This window comes from Lepidothrix coronata, unplaced genomic scaffold (assembly GCF_001604755.1).
Source record: "Lepidothrix coronata isolate B3197 unplaced genomic scaffold, Lepidothrix_coronata-1.0 Scaffold310, whole genome shotgun sequence".
Classification (NCBI taxonomy): Eukaryota; Metazoa; Chordata; class Aves; order Passeriformes; family Pipridae; genus Lepidothrix; species Lepidothrix coronata.
In genome coordinates this window covers 151,080-166,779 of record NW_016690490.1, presented here as the reverse complement: position 1 = coordinate 166,779, position 15,700 = coordinate 151,080, and the positions used below count along the sequence as shown (strand labels likewise).

Below are 15,700 nucleotides of genomic sequence, written 5' to 3'. Positions count from 1 at the left end.
TTAAGACCAGAATTTTCAGACTTGAGTGCCTGCAGTTATGGTAGCTTGCAGAACAGATACTGCTCCCTTGCACCCCCCCTCCCCCATCCCCAAAATAAAGGACTGATTTTTAAAATGAACTCCACTTCCTACTGTAATCCACGCTGGGGCTGCTTGGTATTTTTGAAAATCATGACACCTACCCTGAGGTACTTTGATATGGATACTATGCCTTTACTTTGGACAGTGTTTACAGCTGGGGGTTACATTTCTATCAGTTCAGTGCAAAATAATATCTAAGACCAGAGATCTACTACACAAATGTACAAGTAGGCAAATATCTGCAAATTTTTAAAAAACTGTCCACTTGTTAAGACTAGCAATGCAAATACACTGTAACTGCAGTTGAGTAATTCATGTTTTCAGTGGGATTACTTCATAGGGTATTTAACATGTACACATACTGCACAAAAATAATATCACTGTTGACATGGTGACATATGGGACAAGAAGCAAAAGAATTATGTCCTGACAAAGGGAATTTATATAAACAGGCATCATCTTTCCAGACTCGTATATAAAATCAGCCTGGTCCCTATGCAGTCAATGACTTCAAAACAAATTCCTTGCACAGCCTGTGCTGGTTGACATAACTAGTCTTGAGAAAGAAAACAACAGATCTTTAATGACCAGAATGTCTTCAAGAATTTGTGTCGATGCTTCTACCTTGCAAATCTAACTGCTAGCTACATTTTAAAAACGGATAAAATGTATTTTCATGAAGAGATTGTTTTCACTGCTTCCACTTTATCTATTGCAATAACTGATACAGTGATGAGTGTGACTAAGAGTGTGTGACCTCCAAAGGGTGGTGAAAACCTCCTTAGCACAGATACTCCACTGTCAACACACATCATTTAAGCAATCCCCAGCTACCTTAGCAGCCATTCAGTTCTCGCCTTTACCCTTCACTTTTGCCATATGATGAAAGTGCATTCTGGCTTGACCCAGTATGTATTTTGTGCATATTTTTATGGTAAATAGATAGTTTTTCATTTGGGAACTCACATGCATGTTTTAATTTTGGAAGAAACAAACTAAACACATCAGCTTCATCAGAGAAAGTCCTCTTCAACCATGCCAAAATATAAATCAACTGTATGTGGTCAAGGTCTAAATAAAGGATTGAAATCTTGAGGTTGGGGAAAGCTTATGTAAATGGCAATTAGAAGTAATCATATAAGAGAACAGTATTTAATTGAGGTGGTTACAGGTAGAATGTGGGCACAGTCCTTTTTTAGCAAAAAGATGCTATTCCTGCATATCTTACTTTGTAATGTTTAGAAATTCACTGTACACTGAAAGAAAGAAGAAATCGTATTGCTTTTTAAATTGCTAACATAACTTCCTGGAATTTCCTGTTTTCTTTAGAGGTCTCGTTTCTAAGTCATCATGGTGCCCATACCCAGGATTCCAGTACTGATTGAGAGATATGACTGAAAAATACCGTAGAATATATATATATACCCCTCCCTTGCACAAACACCATATTTTCTATTTTTTTACTATGTAAAAAAAGTTTTTGTGCCCTTTCTCCAGTGCCATAATTACCATGGAAACAGAACTGCAAATTAAACCAGAAATAACAGGGTTTATGCTCACAATAAAATAAACATACCCCAGATTTTAACTCAACCAACATCAATTCCCTGGTTTATCTGCATATATTTGATGATTGAAAATTTAATTTTAGTTTTCTGGGAAAATTTTGAGGTAGTCCCCTGTCTGGGAACTGAGAACTGATAGTATAGAGAGGGCCCAATCTTAAAAAGACTGGCTGGCTGATGTGCATATACAGTACATATGAAATTTGCAGATTTTTGGAAATCTGTGTATGTATTTATTTAGCTAGATAGCTTTTAATTCAGGAATTCAAATGTGTGGTTTAGATCCTGAAAACTAGACTCAATATATCTGTTTCATCCTATCAATTATAATTTATATTGTGTTCTGTAGTGTGGCTAAGATTTCTGCTATGGGAAAGGTTAACTCTCCCAGTTTTGGTTCAACATTGGTCTTCAACGGCTATGAAATCAAAATTTTGCAAATTACGGGCATAGTTCTATTGTCTCATACATGTACATTCTCATAAATGAAATTTCACAGTCCCTTATGTACAATTGTAAATTCTGAGAAAATGGGGAAAATTCTATTTTTTCTCGCTTGAGAAGAGTGGAAGCATGAGCAAAAATTGCACTGACCAATTTTGGTGAAGTTATGAGACTTACAGATGCAGAATAATCTGTATCTTGGTTCGTAAATATTTGTTTCTGCAAAACCTTCAACATCATTTGAAACTTCATAGGAAAACAGCCATAACTGCCACTTCTGTTTATGTCTATATATATGCACATTATGTATATGCATATATACACATACATATAATATATCTCTTTATTTATATAAACATGAATACTATGTCCAACACTAAACAACCTTCTTGAAAAGGAACTTCTAGGCAAAAATACATTGTGGTGGCACTCTATTTTGCAGAAAGAAAATAATTTTGTATTTTGCCAAAAAACTATATGTAGGAGTTTGAAATCATAAAATGTACAATTTTGGCTGCAACTATTTCAACTTTGCTTCACAGAACTATTTTATATTAGTGCTATCATGTAAGTTCTTTATTACAAGCGATCAAAACATTTAGCTTCCTATTAATTTTTACTTTCCTGTACTGTGAAATATTGCTTAGCAGGGACTTTGTTTTCTTTTTTTTCCTGCAATGCCATGAAGGTAATTCAGTGCCTCACTGAATACAGGGAAATAAGAAGAAAGTCATCACTACAATGTTTTCTATGAGTCTGAGTATTCTTAAGTCTCATTATTTTTCCCTAACAAGGAGTTTATTGTAGTAATGACTTACTCAGGGCATCTGAAATTATGTTTCTTTCAAAAATCAGGTCACCCCAGAACACCAAAACCAGACAAGGCATTAAAATACATTTAATGAAACTTCCAACAAATTAAACTGGAGGGACACAAACCTTTTCAGCAGGGGTTGTAGTTCAAACTGCTTATTAAGATAACCTCCCATGGAGCAGTTACCTCTCATGTTGGTTTTTATATCCTTTCCTTGTCTTGTTTTTCTTTGGCAGTAAAAATACAGTCTGTCCTGTTTTGCAAAACCTGGAACTTGGGATAACTTGAGCAGCACATGAAAAGTTTTTAAAGTTGTTTCATGTGCTAAATACTAAAATAGGGATAAAACATTTCTGAACTTCATTTATTGCCAAATTCCATCAGCCACCCAGAAAAATGTAGGAACTGCTTACAAATATACTAACTAGTTCTGATATTTATGTTGGTGGGAGTTCTGAATGAACAGAAACAGAAAAAACTTAACAGTTTTACCCAGATAGATGCTTCCAAAACACTTACAGGAAGTTTGATATATGTGTACAATCTAATTATTACCTCTCTTCCTTTTCTTGCATCTTTGAATGGATTTGGTAGCTGTGCTCTGTTTCTCCATATGTATCTGTGCAACCCAGTATTGATATTTCTCTGTCATTTTGTAGTTTAGCAACACTATTTTCTAGTCTTAAATTCTCATGTTTCATTTTGTGAACAGAAGCTGTGAAATTTCCATGTTCTTTGTTACATAAATCTATATTCTGTGAAGAGATAAAACCATCATTACGTAGTTATTTTTTCCACAATAAATGGGTGTATTTTTAACAAGCAAACACAAAACAATGTTCCATGCTAAAGAAAGACCTAGATACCATATATAATCATCCAGCATTTAGAGCAAACCAAGATAATTGCCTCCAGAAAAAAAAATCACTGCAGATAAATGAAAATGAAAGAAAAACAGCCTCTATAACACAATAAAACAAATTAAAATTTCTCAATAAACATACATTCAGAATATTATTGTTGTAAATTCATCGCTTGCTTTGCAAAACTGATGACATAAAAGCAACCATAACAGCTATAGCTGCAGACTGTATTGCTCCCTCCAGTAACAATTCCTCCAAAAATAACAAGAAAAATTATAGAAGTTCATTACTATCCTAGATAGAGGGTATGTGCACAGGCACAATTTAACACCTGTGTTGAGACAGTCACCTTCAGTTTCAGAGGCAGTAAAGTAAAGCCACATTAGCACGGAGCATTTTGTCTGTTACTAAACTCTGCTTCTCACTGGGTCAGCCCATGTGGCATACAAGTCAAAATACTCAAAGTGCAAGCCACGTGTGCACTGTGACCAGGGGCTAGAGCCCATCCACTAGGATACCAAAAGGGGCAATGGAGATTAGCTTAGGAAGTTGTCTAGCCAGGACACTCTGCTCTTTTCTTCTCTTCTCCCATCACTTATTCCATGAAGCCTATACTGCACACCTGAGCTAGCTATTTTGGAACTATCTCTCTGCAGAGTACTGCACTGGATTGTGTAATCTATTTGCCAAAACAGTGTACTGTCACCAACAGGAAATTCTCAAAATGTTTATCAGATTGCACACAAAACACTAAAACCCCTTGCATTTTATTACGTTGTTCTTTCATATATTTCCAGATTTACCTTATTCCTTTGGAACCCGGTAACTCATGAGTATTACAGGTTTGGTTCTTAGTATACTGCTAGCACAACTGTGCTCCTGCACCTGAAACCTTGTCTATTCCTTGCACTAGCTGGTTTGATGTCACCTCTTCCTGTGAATCTTGCCTTGCTTAGCTACTTTTAAGGGAAACTTATGAGCCAAGCTGGAATAGAAATGCTAGAAAGTATAAGAAAAATTAATATTTTTTGTAATGATGGGGGAGCAGGGGCTCAGCTATGTCTTGCAAGTGGGAGGAGTGGCACAACAGAGGAAGAAGGAGAATGCTAACTCATCCTAACAGTAATAGATCTAGAATCAGCAGTTAAGTTACAATGGCATGTAACCCCAAAACTGAGCTGGCACAGCTATGTTTCTTTTGAAATCTAAACCCTGAAAGTAACCCTGTCTGATGACGCATTACACCACACTGACTTAGGCTGACACAAGTCTGAGAGGTCTGTGTAGTGCTCCACCATACAGCACAAATGCATCCATAAAAATCTCCCCAGTTCCTGGAATGTGAATATCAAATATTTCACAATCTGAATATCAAATTTTTCACAGTCTTTATTGTTTAGATCCTCACAATACTTTAGTAAAGCAGGAACAAATTATTAAGCCCACAAATCCACTGAAATGTATATTGACCTTGGTATATGTAGTAACTGGATTTTACTGCTAAAATTTAAAAACCATGTGAGGCATCCAAGGACTCTTGTCAGACAGCTCTTCCCAATCTTCAAGGAGAGTATCACTGTAGAGAAGAGCTAGACATGCATGCACACATCCATCTTTGTTTCCACAATAATATATAATATATAAATACACATATATCCATAGTAGAGTATATGTATATATAGGTAAGAAATCACTGACAGATATATATGCTATTTTTTTAAGGGTGTGGATATACATGACATTCTTTCATGCATTTGTCAGATACAGTAAGACAATTAACAGGCTACAAATCCCCCAAAAATGTATTTACCTCAGTACTTACAAACAACATTCCAGTGTTTGGGTTTTTTTAATGATAGAGTAACTGCAGATGTTCTGTAAGCAGGGGGCATTTTGAAGTTTTTGTGGTAGGCAGCAGGTATCTTTATAAACTAAAGTTCTACATAACCTTATGGCACACTTTTTATGAATTAAATTTTAAACATCTCCTGTTTGGAGAGAAACAAATACTAAACTCTGAAAATAAGGTGGGTGGAGCAAAATGTGTCAGTTTTCTACACTGTTAGGTAAATAACATATGAACAAAGGTGTAAAATACTAAAAGGGACATATTTTTGTGTCTGTGAGGGTGACTGTCTAAACCTAAACAAGTGACATCACTTACAAAAAAATAGGCTCCCAGAAACTGTTTAGTGTCTAGACAGTTACTGAAAAATTTAGCTTATTGTTTAATACAATTAAGGTAGAAATTACTCCTAGCTATAACCGTCTTCATGCTGTGTGTGAACACCACTTGGTTCTGATTATGTTGCACACCTTATTTTTATTTATTTACTTTATGCAAGCCAAAAATCTCTAAATCTGTCATGGTGTCAATCTACATTTACAGTAAGTATACATAACTGTTCTCCATACTTCATATATTTAAAAAAATTACCATGCAACTTTCCTGCTCCTGGTTTTCCACCATCTCTTTTAGATGTGTGTTTTCAGATTTGATAACTTGGTATTGGAATTCCAATAACTAGGAAAAGATTAAATTCTTAGTTAAATACAAGAATATTACTGTTAACTCGAATAACACTGAGTATAGATATTTCAGTTTAATTTATTTAATTAAGTAGTACCAATACTTAGTATAATATTTTTAAATACAGCAACGATAAAGCAGAAAGAAGCATTAAGCCATCAATAGAAGATTTACAAATGTCTCTGATTTTACTTACCTTTTTGAAAGAAGTAAAGACTTATGAAAAAAAGGAAGTTCACATGCAGTTATGAGATACAAAGAGGGACAGATTTTACAGGTCACAGAAACTTAATGAAATCCTAGTCATGATGCCTAGAAATGACATCTACTCTTTCAGTGATATGATCAGGAATGTGACCTGGTAAAGAGCGCCACACACTAGTGGACATCTCTAATCTTCCCCAAACACTAACTTCCCTATTGACAAAAGTAAACTATTAAATTAATCACAATTTTCAATATGTAGTGACCCTCTCAGAAAACCCACAGTCAACCATAAACCTATAAATATAAAGGTTTTTTTTTGTTTACAAACTAAATAATGAAGATAACATTTGTTTTTAAAACTGTAATTTGCCATTAAAACACCGTTATCTTGAGAGTTTCCAGCTCTAAAATTATAAGAATTTTCTGTGCAGAAAGAGCTTTATATAACACTAAAAATTAGAAACTTTCTAGATAATCAAATAAACAGTTCTAGTGATAAAGCACATATAATAACCACAACTTGGAAGTTTTCAAGATCTTTTGCATGTTGAAATCTAGTAAGAAAAAACTGCAATTTGGATGTACAGTTGACATTTATTAGTGCTTTTGTGTTCCAGTGTCAATTTGGCTGCTTTAGTAATACTACACAGATACTACAGCACTACTGATGAAAACTACATGAGAAATGTAATGTCTTTTTTCCACCGATAAGGAATGTCATTATCAATAGTGTGGAGTAAAATGATGTAAGATGGTTTTGCCTGCTTGCATACCTGTTGTTTTGCTAACAATTTATCTTTTGTCTCTAACTCCATTTTTAACTGTCTTTCCAGAAGAGTAGCTTTCTCCATGATAGTTGCTATAGTGATCTCCTTCTGATGAAGCTCCTCTGTCAGGTCAGAGATTTCTGTCTTCATTCTTTCCTGCTCAGAGCAATGGGACTGCTCCTCTCGATAAATGTGGTTTCTTATCTGTAGCAAATACATTTCAAAAAGAAAAAATGTTGTGCAGTAAATATCATTGCATCACTTGCTACTTATCAGTGACTTTTTTTGCTGTTGCTTCCAAGACACCAACTCTTCTAACTGATTCAGAGATTTTGAGATTGTAAAATAAAATGTCTTCATGAGTCAGCGCACAGAGCTTTATTTATTTTTACATCTTTTTTCAACACTTCTCTTGTACTTTCATTTGCATATTTAGTATTAGCAATGAACAAAATATAACATATTTCAATTAACGTTTTAAAAGAAAGTAATAAAAATAAAATATTGAAATTTATGGTAAATATCCAAGAAAATATCCACTCAATAAGCTTAAGTATGATTTATTTATATTGCTCCTAAGTTAGTTTAAAATAAGTTTAATGAAACCTAAATTAACTCAGGACCAATATAAATAAATTGATCTAGAGACCCTTTAATAAGAAACTATGTTAGAAATAAAGGGTATATATGGTAAATCACTTTATGAGAATTTTTCCTACCATTACATATAAAAATTTAGGTCAAACTTTCTGCACTATGTCCTGTGCAGAGTTCTTCAAAGTATCAACACAAAGATTGTTTTCATAATCTTTCTACTACAACCAACAGTTTAGTGCTGATAGATTTTTTTATTGTCTAAGAAACAAAATTACAAACACCAGCCTAACAACTTTTGAACCCATTTTAATTCCTTGCAGTACTGTACACAATGAGTAACAGATGACATTTCATTTTTATTTATGGAAACTGCACAGAAATGTTAGAATTTTAAACAAAAAGATGTAAATGCAAAAAACCTAAGAGCTTGATCATGACTGTCATGCCAAAATTCTTGCATCCAAGTCAGCTTCATCGAAACAGAGACATTCAAAACCCACTTGGATGCATTCCTGTGTAACTCACTCTAGGTGACCTTGCCTTGGCAGAGGTGTTGGATTAGATGATCTCCAGAGGTCCCTTTCAACCCAAACAATTCTGTGATTCTTGCTTACACTGCTACTCAGCAAAACCACGACATGCCTGTTAGATGAGTTCTGAGCATCCTCTACATTCAAAGTATTTTGGCCTGCCAAGGCATCCACCATTCCACAGTGCCATGCCACGGCTGCTTGCTCACAGCACTTCTGAAATGTGCAATGCAATGTGATGCATGGTTCAAACTAAAGAGCACTGCCCTAGACTGCATAGTAGGTACCTGATTAAGCTTAGCCTTGTGTGGGTATCTGCTGTACTAACTTGTATCAGTTGATGTGTTTGCATATCCTGAGACCACCTACAAGCTACAGCTTACCTCCTATAGGCTATTAATTACTCATAGCCTTGCAGGCTTTATTAGTTGCACGGCATTATCTGAATCACAGTAGTGCTTAGGCATGCACTCTCCCATTATTTCAATGATGTAGGTAGTTACTGCACGGGAATCAGAATGTCAATTTTACATCTACATAACTACCTCCAGAAATGCAACCATATATGAAATCTTTTTCACATATGAAACCTCCATGCTCTCCTAAACCTACAGTGTATTCTCCTGCTCTCTTCTGCGTATCCACATACCCTCCTCTCTTCTAAAAATCCGACACTGCAGTTCAGATCTGGAAATACCTTGTTTAGCTCTTCTTGTTGGCGTTCTTGACTTTCTGCAAATAGTAATAACTCAGTGTTTTTATTTTCTAGTTGCTCAGTAAGTTGAACACGAGATGATTGATGCCTTTAAATAAGAAATAAACAAAACATGAAACAAGCAGAAAGTTCAATACTCTTTACCCTGCAGTATCCTCTCCACAGTGTAGTACTGTGGAACACCTGCTTGGTGATGAAAAAAAACAAACCACAACCAACATTTGGCCTAAACCAGGTGGGAGATGTCTAGAGGTTCACGACACTGCAAGTATATACAGGAATAATCCTGAAAGCTCTTGTAGACTGGTATTTCATATAATCTCAAATGGCTGCAGCAGAGTAGATAAACCATAAAAACACAAACATTTTATTCAAAGGAGGTCAGGGAGAGTCTTAATTGCACTATTTCCAAGGTGTTTTAATGCTGAGAAAATGAAAGACTGTAAACACATTGGTAGAAATATATGAAATGCCTTGATTTGTAAAGATCTCAGCATCATTACAGCCTTTTAACAGAGTCTGCATCCACTGCCTGAAATCTTGTCATATATAATTACCAATGAAAATGCTCAGCCTAAAATTGTTTAGGATCTGATATTTGAATCCAGAGTATCTTTTTAAACAGAGTTAATGTAAATAAAATGTAAGAAAAAAGTCATTAGCTCAGAAGTACTTGTTAATTTAAATATTGTTTTCAACATACATACTTTATTTGAATTTCCTGCGTATCTTTGTACTCTTTGATTTTCAATAATTCTGTATGCAACTGCTGGCATTCCAGCTGCATCCTTCTCCAGAGACCATCCCGTGACTGCAGCTCATGTCTCATTTCTGAAAAGTCTGCCTCCATATTCTAAAGAAACAAACAAATGCATAAACAGTTAAATAAAATCAGACAGCTTAAAATGCTATATTGGAACACATTGTATTCAAGACCTGTATAATTTAAATGAACGGACATACATGATTTTAATTTCTGTAAAAGGTATTGCTTTCCTGTCAGTTCCCTTCTTCAGAAATCTCATCTAAAAATCAGATGCTGAATATTCTTTAGATCTTGCAATGTTCCAATGCATCTGTTTCTGAAACTATCATAGGAAACATCATTCAGAAGTTCTTTATTGTACTAAATGCATCTAAAATACATAGTTTGCTTGTTTTAGCAGCATCATAGAACATGTTTCACATGCAGGAATTAGTGCCATAAGTAACTTCCTTTTTTTTTCTTAACAGCATTTCCAAATTTATAAGCTTGAAAAGTACAATGCTATAGAAATCATCTCCAAAACTAGGTCCATCGGCATGGTGTTAATTGCTTATTTAAATGAACATCACAAAATGTTCAAAAAATCACAAAAAGATTTTTCTTAGGGACTTGACAAATCATATCTCTGCTTTACTTCTAATTTCTGATTGATAATGTGATAGATAACCTGAAGACATGTTAAATTTGGCATAATAAAATATGAACTTCAAAAAAAAAATCAGAATTCCACAAAAATAAACTGAAAACATACTAAAGACAAGGACTTGGAAATATAACTCACGAATAACAAAAGTAGCAATAATAATCAGTTCTTGCAATAATAATATTCAGAGAATATTTATTTCTTGTCACCTAAGATCAAAAAGCATGTTCCAGATTAAAAAAAAAAGGATTTTTCCAAGAATGTTGATCCTTTACCTTTAAAACCATTGCACTGAAAACATTAGTATTTCTCATAATTTCTTAATTTTATTTGAACATAGTTTCCATCTTTAAAAGCAAAAATAAAGCCAAGCCTCTAAAGTTTCAAAAGACAACTGGAATCCAGAAATGACACTGCAAGAAAGAACTTCAAAGGTTTATTTCCCTTAGAGCCTCATATGAGAATGACCTTCCTTTCAAGAAGCCTGTGGTTTTCTTCTGGCTGAAAGGGCTGCTGAAGACAGATATGAAGTGCTTTTACGTTGTTGGTTTTTTTTTTTTTGCAAGTGCTGCATATATGGATTAATTCATCTTATCCTTTGTTACGTTAAGGCCAAGAGAGCTTTTTTAAATACTGAAATGCAAGTCGGGGCCTATGCAGGTGAAATAAAGCTTAATGAACTGTTAAAATTGTCTGCAAGACTTGCTTATTATCATCTTCATGACTTCAACATTCAAGAAATAGCTACAATTATTTTATAATATATGAACCTGGGAGACAGTTACCCCTCTGATTTCATTCTGGGGTGGATAAAGGAAATGAATTTTGCACAACTGTGTGGCAGAAGTGATATTGTCTATGGCGGACTGTAGTCATCATACGTATTTACATAAATTGTATTTTCTTCTGTGAATTAAAGTAGTAGCAGGAAGAACAGCAGTCACAGCAGCAGCTGCAATAATAATTGAAACAGTCCTTCAGGTCAAGAGTTTCACTGCTTCACATAACACTTAAAAATATATATATACACCACTTATTATTTTAGAAAATATTTATTGCATCCGGTTAAAACACCAACATTAAAATTAATTTTGCATCAGAAAAATTTAGGTTTTCTTTAGAGAACATCAAATAAAATGCAACTTATAAAGAGTCTATTTCAAGCTGAAAATTTACCAAACCTTCTCTTTTCTTCTGTGAAAAGTTTTGCTTTGACTAGCTTGGCACGGTTGATACCAAAACGAAACCTCAAAAATTTCCTGATCAGCTCTAGTTCTACTCAATCCTGTTTTGTGGTGGGTTAACCCACCACAGCACTCCACAGCCACTCTATCACTGCCCTCCCCAGCTGGACAGGGGAGAGACATGAGAGAAAGGCTTGTGGGTCAAGATAAGGGCAGGGAGAGATCAGTCACCAGTTACCGCCATGGGCAGAACAGACTCAACTTGGGGAAATTAATTTATTAACAATCAAATCAGAGCAGGATAATGAGAAATAAAAACTAAATCTCCTCAGGGGGAGGATTCTTTACACTCTTCCCCTGCTCCAGTGTGGGATCCCTCCCACAGGAGACAGTCCTCCACAAGCTTTTCCAATGTGAGTCCTTCCCATGGGCTGCAGTTCTTCACGAACTGCTCTGGTGTGAGTCCCTTTCATGAGGTGCAGTTCTTCAGGAACAGGCTACTCCAGAGTGAGTCCCCCACTGTGGGGTTACAAATGCTGCCACAAAACCTGCTCCAGTGCGGACTTAATGGGGTCACACATCCTGCCAGGAGCTTGCGCCAGCACAGGTTTCCTATGGTGCCACAGCCTCCTTTGGACATCCACCCACTCTGGCATGGGGTCCTCCAGGGGCTGCAGGTGGATCTCTGCTCCACCATGAGCCTCCCTGGGCTGCAGGGGCACAGCTACCTCACCATGGTCTGCACCACGGGCTGCAGGGGAATCTCTGCTCTGGCACCTGGAGCACCTCCTCCCTGTCCTTCTTCACTGACTGTGGGTCTGCAGGGCTTTTTCTCTCACATATTCTCACTCCTTCCTCCTGACTGTGGTTGCGCAGGGCTCTTTTCTTCCCTCCTTGAATATGTTATCCCCAAGGTGTTTGTGACTGATGGGCTTGGCCTTGCCCAGTGGTGGGTCCATCTTGGAGCCAGCTGGCACTTGTTCTGTCAGACACAGGGAAAGCTTCTAGCAGCTTTTCACAGAGGCCATCCCTGGAGCACCCCAACTACCAAACCTTCCCAATGCCAACCCACTGTTCAATGTTTTAAATACAATTATATGATGTGTTTCTATGTAAATTAGTGTCTAGCAGTTTAATGCAGACTTTTCAAGAACCAAGATCCCTGTGTGATGTTTTCAGGCTGCCTCCCATGTATGGCTGCAGATAAGTTTGTCAGATAATTCATAAGGTAGAGAAATAGACTGCAGTGTCCATTTGGATTTTCTAAACTTTGTATTTTCTGTACAGCCAACAAACTGGTCTTCCATACATTTCACTTTATCACTTGCTAATTAATAGCATGAAAGAAGTATTTAGCAGCACAAATGAAATGGTCATAGGCATAGAGGATATATGAGGCACAATAAATGTCTTGCTTTCATTGCCATCAGACTTCTTCACACCAGGATTCCCATCTACTGCTCCCTCCTTTACCTATATCACGTTCGACTATTCCCATCCTCCACCTATCTCTCCTTCATGCAAACCTGCTGACTGTTTCTGGCTGACAGCAGCCCTCACACTTCCTTCTTTCTCATACAGACATTCCTAAAAAAGATATTTCCTCTGAGCTACCCCTTTTCACTATAAATTGACGTTACATCAGTTTACCTTATGCAGCTATTTCCAAATGCAGTTTTTCTAATACAGCAGTGTTCCACACCACCAACACAGTTATTCTGCAACTTTCTGCCCTTTAGGTAACAATGTTATGTACATCTATCTCCACTTCTACTTAAAACATCTTCAGTGCTTCCTACACCTCCTGTATTTTCTGCAGGATTCCAAAATTCCTCCTGTTTGAAGATTTTCTTAAAGGCTACAGCACATGACATCTACTCTCTCCATCTTGCAGCATCTATCCGCTTGCTCCAAATGCCATGGTTGTTCCACTCTGTATTTTAGTCCCACTGCTTTTGGTGGCAGGCTTTTTAACAGGCACCAAAACAGAGGTTTTGCTTGTATACCAATAACTTGTATAAGGCAATAGACTCAGTGAACTAGTGTGCAAATGACATGACTTGGCTGTTCAGACAACACCTGAAATTAACCTCTGCCACATGTACGCTAATTCCTATAAAGTTTATTGCATATGCTGTTATAACTCTGCAAGGCTGTCTATAAGCAGAAATGGATCTTTCTCCAGAAAGAGCTGAAGTTACTAGAGGCCATTCAATATATTACTGAACCTAGAAGTGCTTAAATAAATAAGCAAAAGCATAAATGATATATGCTACCAGAAAAAAATAGCAACGAGAATCTCATTCCCGATCTGTTTCAAACATAGCTAGTAAAAAAGGCTGTAAAGATCTTGTATTATCTCAATCTTGTCAGAACTCATATACCAAGACCAAAAGAAGAGGCGCAAATGGGTGTCTTCATAGATCAGTGCTATGCTGGAAAACAGTGATCTAGGGGTAAGGTAAAAACTAATGGTTCTTTACATGGAGAGCAACTTAAAAATTCATTGACTGCAAATCTCCCCTCAAAAATAACAAAGTATACTGCACATTTCTCTATATACTTATTTACTTGCTATAAGGCACAGTGTGCAACAAGGTATAAATCAGATAAAGAGATTTCATAGAAGTCATTTGAATACAAGGAACCAAGTGAACTAGGCTATATTCCTGGAGATGCTATGGATATAGGAAAGTTATAAAACTCTAGGTAAACAAGAGAAGAAAAAATATACTACTACAAATCAAACCCATTTCTGATTTACTAAAAAAAAAATCATACTGTTCACAGATCATTCTGTGTTCCTGCAAAGAATACATCTAATGTACAGATCTTTTATGTAGGCATCTCAATACAACTTTTAAAAGTATACTCCTAAGTAATTAATTTTCCAGCATTAATTCCATAGTCACCATGAAAAACCGTTACTACCTGGCACTGGTTTTGGTAAACTTTTAGATCTTCACGGAGCTTCAGATTTTCCTCTTCGAGTTTATTCTTGTTCCTTGCTATTTCATTCACAGTTGCCTTTAGTTTTTCAATAATCAAATCATCCTTTTCACTTTCAGGCTGGGCATAGGTAATTACCTTGTCTTGATTTTTTTTCTTATTGTGTATTTGGAATTGATAATTCTGGGTCTGCTTCTATAAAGCAAGAAAATATTTTAAATGAATTCAATAATTATATGTAAATTGCTAGGACCAAACCGTTAGTACTGAAATCATAAAGCTATTTACATCTTCACCAGTATTTGCTTAGAAAAGGTGGCACAATTGGAACAGTTTTAATTACTTCTCTAAAGGATACTTCCTTTTTTTTTGGTCTCATGTTCCTTGCCCTCAGTAAAAATATGTTTCAGAAACCTTCAAGGGCATAGAATTTTTTCAAGGATTTTTTCTACCGTGCTGTGTATTTTCCTGGTACTTAATGTTAACGATCCTCAAATGTGAAAAAGGTGATTATGATGACCTACTCAAAGCAGTTGCCTATAGAAAATAATTCGAGAAATGTTCCTCTTTGATTCATTGAACTCAGTAGGAGTTGTGTGTGTGTGCGCCTCAGGATAGATATTAACCTTTGACTAGGGGGCTAGCATTACATAGTTCATGTATAAACAGCTCAGTTACTACAGGAACTGTACTTCTTTGAGATCATTATCCTTAAACCTGGGGAAGAATTATTTGCACATTCTGTAGGATCTTACACTTCATTCAGTTTCTTGTGCTAATTAAAATCCTAAAACCAAAACTTCAGAAAATTGGTTTTGCCACTATTTCTGAATTCACAGGCATTGTGAAGAAGCATAATTACTATGGTAACCGTTTTTGCTGTTTAAAAAACTGTCCACATGGGCCCCTCTACTGGGAGATTAACAAGCAGTACTAATCTTTCAGAAGACTGAAAATTAGTTGAAAAATGACAGCTAAATATAATCTGAAAATCATATATCATGTGCAGACACCAAGCTGAGCAAGAAAATATATCGTAAAAATA

General features: G+C 35.9%; 1 protein-coding gene across 7 annotated transcripts in view; it reads right to left on the bottom strand.

Moving 5' to 3' along the window:
• Positions 1-15,700, bottom strand: part of DEUP1 (deuterosome assembly protein 1) — a 42,229-nt gene that overhangs the window by 9,517 nt on the left and 17,012 nt on the right. For all 7 annotated transcript variants that reach the window (XR_001878484.1, XM_017837776.1, XM_017837774.1 and 4 more), the window contains 6 exons: positions 14,638-14,850; positions 9,821-9,966; positions 9,096-9,201; positions 7,278-7,475; positions 6,205-6,291; positions 3,460-3,659 (listed from right to left, as the gene is read on the bottom strand). Coding sequence is in view for 6 of the 7 variants with exons in the window: in XM_017837776.1 (XP_017693265.1) it covers positions 3,460-3,659; positions 6,205-6,291; positions 7,278-7,475; positions 9,096-9,201; positions 9,821-9,966; positions 14,638-14,850 (950 nt within the window). In the remaining variant the exon portion in view is untranslated. The remainder of the gene's footprint in view (positions 1-3,459; positions 3,660-6,204; positions 6,292-7,277; positions 7,476-9,095; positions 9,202-9,820; positions 9,967-14,637; positions 14,851-15,700) is intronic.